A 2,500-nucleotide genomic window follows, 5' to 3' on the forward strand; every position below is an offset into this window, starting at 1 on the left:
TCCATTTAGCCCCCCTCCCCCCCCCCCCTCTCCCCCAACGTTGTTTTCTTATCGTTTTTCCGTTAACAACATTGAAGAGGGGAGGTGGGGGAAGAGGGGGGAGTGCAAGTGGAAAATGTAACGTTAAGGTGATTTTTCCCTAATTGTCGTCTTCCCAGTTCAGTGTCTCAACTATTTTTGTCGCTTATTGTAGCATTACTCTTAAATGTAGCATCATGGTGAGTCGCCCACATTTTGATCAATGCAACAGAATACACAAGATGGTAAAAATAATGATTGACATCTACCAAAGATGATTCGGTGTACCTTCCTGGCAATTATGAGTCTTAATTCCTCCAGGCTAAGATGCGGCAGTTGCAGCAAAGATGATTTGTTACTCCACATTCCCTGTATCATCATTTGACTCACAAACATACAGTTCTCAACTGTCTCCAGGCGTGGCTTGTTGGACGCTGGAAAATGACAAATGTATTTATTTTTAATAACCACTCCAAACTTACATGTACGATTGCTACTACATGTACATGTTTTTACATACAAATAATCACAAATATGAGATCCTTTCATGCTTGGACAATTTTCAGACGCACAGAAATGAAAATGCTAACCTTTTGCTAGAAATACAGAAACCTGTGGGATCGTATCTTAAAAAGTGTTTGCATTGGAGTTGCCATCAAACTTTTGTCCCAAAATACATCACTCTTTCTTTATGGAAATTTTTTTTGTCCAATCAAATAAAATTACTACCTATGCTCAATATTTAGGCAGCTAGTACATGCCGCCAGCTGGTGATGCCTGTGGCTGGGAAATGAATATCTTTGGCTGAGAAGTAAAGCTTCTAGCGCTAATGTGAAATATTGAGGGCAATCTCTGGGCCAAGAACAAAGTCATTATCACCCAATATGCCAGCAACCCAAAAAGGGCTTTATACATGTACATTTTATTACCCTCCCATTCATTTTCATATCTTGCATAAACTGCGGATTAGCTTTTCAATGTCACTATCACTGGACTCTATGAAGCAAGTTTCTTTTTCTTCCACGTAAAATAATAAAGATAAAACGTTCAACCTCTTATGTTATGCCGGCTTTTTTTCAATGACTTTGTTTGTTTTCAGTGGAAATAATAATATAAACAGAAGCATGGTGGTTATTGAACCTATTACTGTGTCACTTTGGTATTGAAGAAGCTGTTGAGGGACAATGGTAATCCTGGCTCTTCCTTCAGGAACTGGAAAAGATGTTTCTACATCAATAATCTCTGGGCACTGGTTCATAGTTTCTTATTCCATTTGTTTTTTCATGTGTATAAATTATCGTTTGTTATTTTTCTCCAAATTACAAGCCTTAATCTTCCAGTCTTTCTTTGGTTCAGTACCATCAACTGGATATCAAAGCATCATAAGGAGATCCTGAAACAGGTGCCAGCTGCATAACTCAGTACAAAGAAAACTTAAGAAAAGTGATTGAATGGAAAAAAAAGTCATACGTACTTCGTCCGGCGTTAGCCATGGCAACGAGCTGTGCCACGCAATTTATCATCTCCTGAATCAGAAATGGACTCTTCTTTAAAATCAGGCCAAGGTCTGAAAAGGAAAATCAAAACATGTACTAACTACTTGCACCAGTATTGTTGTAGAGTAGAACCACTCAGCCTACTCTAATGGCACTATTGAAGATAACATTCATGACCATTCCTTGCAAAAGGGTTTACAAAACTGTAACATGAATGTCAAATCACCTGGAATCAAATCAGGAAAATGAGATTGTGAAACAAGGTTATTACCATTCTCATCCCCAGAGCCTGCTTTTCTTTTGGTCAGCACCAATTAAACACAGACTCTGCCCACAGGCACAAATACATAGTCACGGTAATAGGATATTTCTGTGACTTTGAATTTCTGAGAATGCACAGAAGAGCCGGAAGTCCATGATTCCTGGACTTCCTGCTTTGGCTGTGGCCAGAGTCTGTGTTCTTGGTGCTGACCAAGAGAAAAATGGACTCTGGGGATCAATGAGAATGGGTTGTTATATATTTATTCTCTGGAAATGAATCATAGCTTTTTGGTGCCAGGCTGTGCTGAAGAGTCATGTGCAATGTATGAAATAAAATAATTTGAAGTGCGGGTTACAGATGAAAGGGAGAAGTGATCCCTGCTCTTATCTGGACAATTCACACAATTGTCTCTCATACAAGTCATGTAAACACCTAAAAAATTGGGGCAGCTTCAATGCGATTTCAACGCCATAACATCTGCGATGCAAGTGCAATGCCAACTGAGTTGGTAAGGTAAAGTCTGCTACAAGCCTAGAAGGCCCATCAGGCCGGCACTTATCTCTGGTTTCTGTAGCATGAAGCGACTAGGAGTATTTCTACTCCCCCCTTGATGGGATGCTAGTCCATTGCAGGGTTACCCCCAGCATTAGATTCGCCGGTACCCATTTATACACCTGGGTGGAGAGAGGCACCATGAGAGTAAAGTGTCTTACCCAAGAACACA

At 40.1% G+C, this 2,500-nt stretch overlaps 1 protein-coding gene across 1 annotated transcript in view; it reads right to left on the bottom strand.

Annotated features, from left to right (window-relative positions):
• The window catches only part of LOC138053018 (translocation protein SEC63 homolog), a 26,543-nt gene that overhangs the window by 13,494 nt on the left and 10,549 nt on the right, over positions 1-2,500 (bottom strand). Inside the window, exons 11-12 of the mRNA XM_068899690.1 lie at positions 1,493-1,585; positions 307-452 (exon numbers count right to left, since the gene is read on the bottom strand). Of these exons, the coding sequence (XP_068755791.1) occupies positions 307-452; positions 1,493-1,585 (239 nt within the window). The remainder of the gene's footprint in view (positions 1-306; positions 453-1,492; positions 1,586-2,500) is intronic.

The sequence above is a fragment of the Montipora capricornis genome, chromosome 6, assembly GCF_036669925.1.
Source record: "Montipora capricornis isolate CH-2021 chromosome 6, ASM3666992v2, whole genome shotgun sequence".
NCBI lineage: Eukaryota > Metazoa > Cnidaria > Anthozoa > Scleractinia > Acroporidae > Montipora > Montipora capricornis.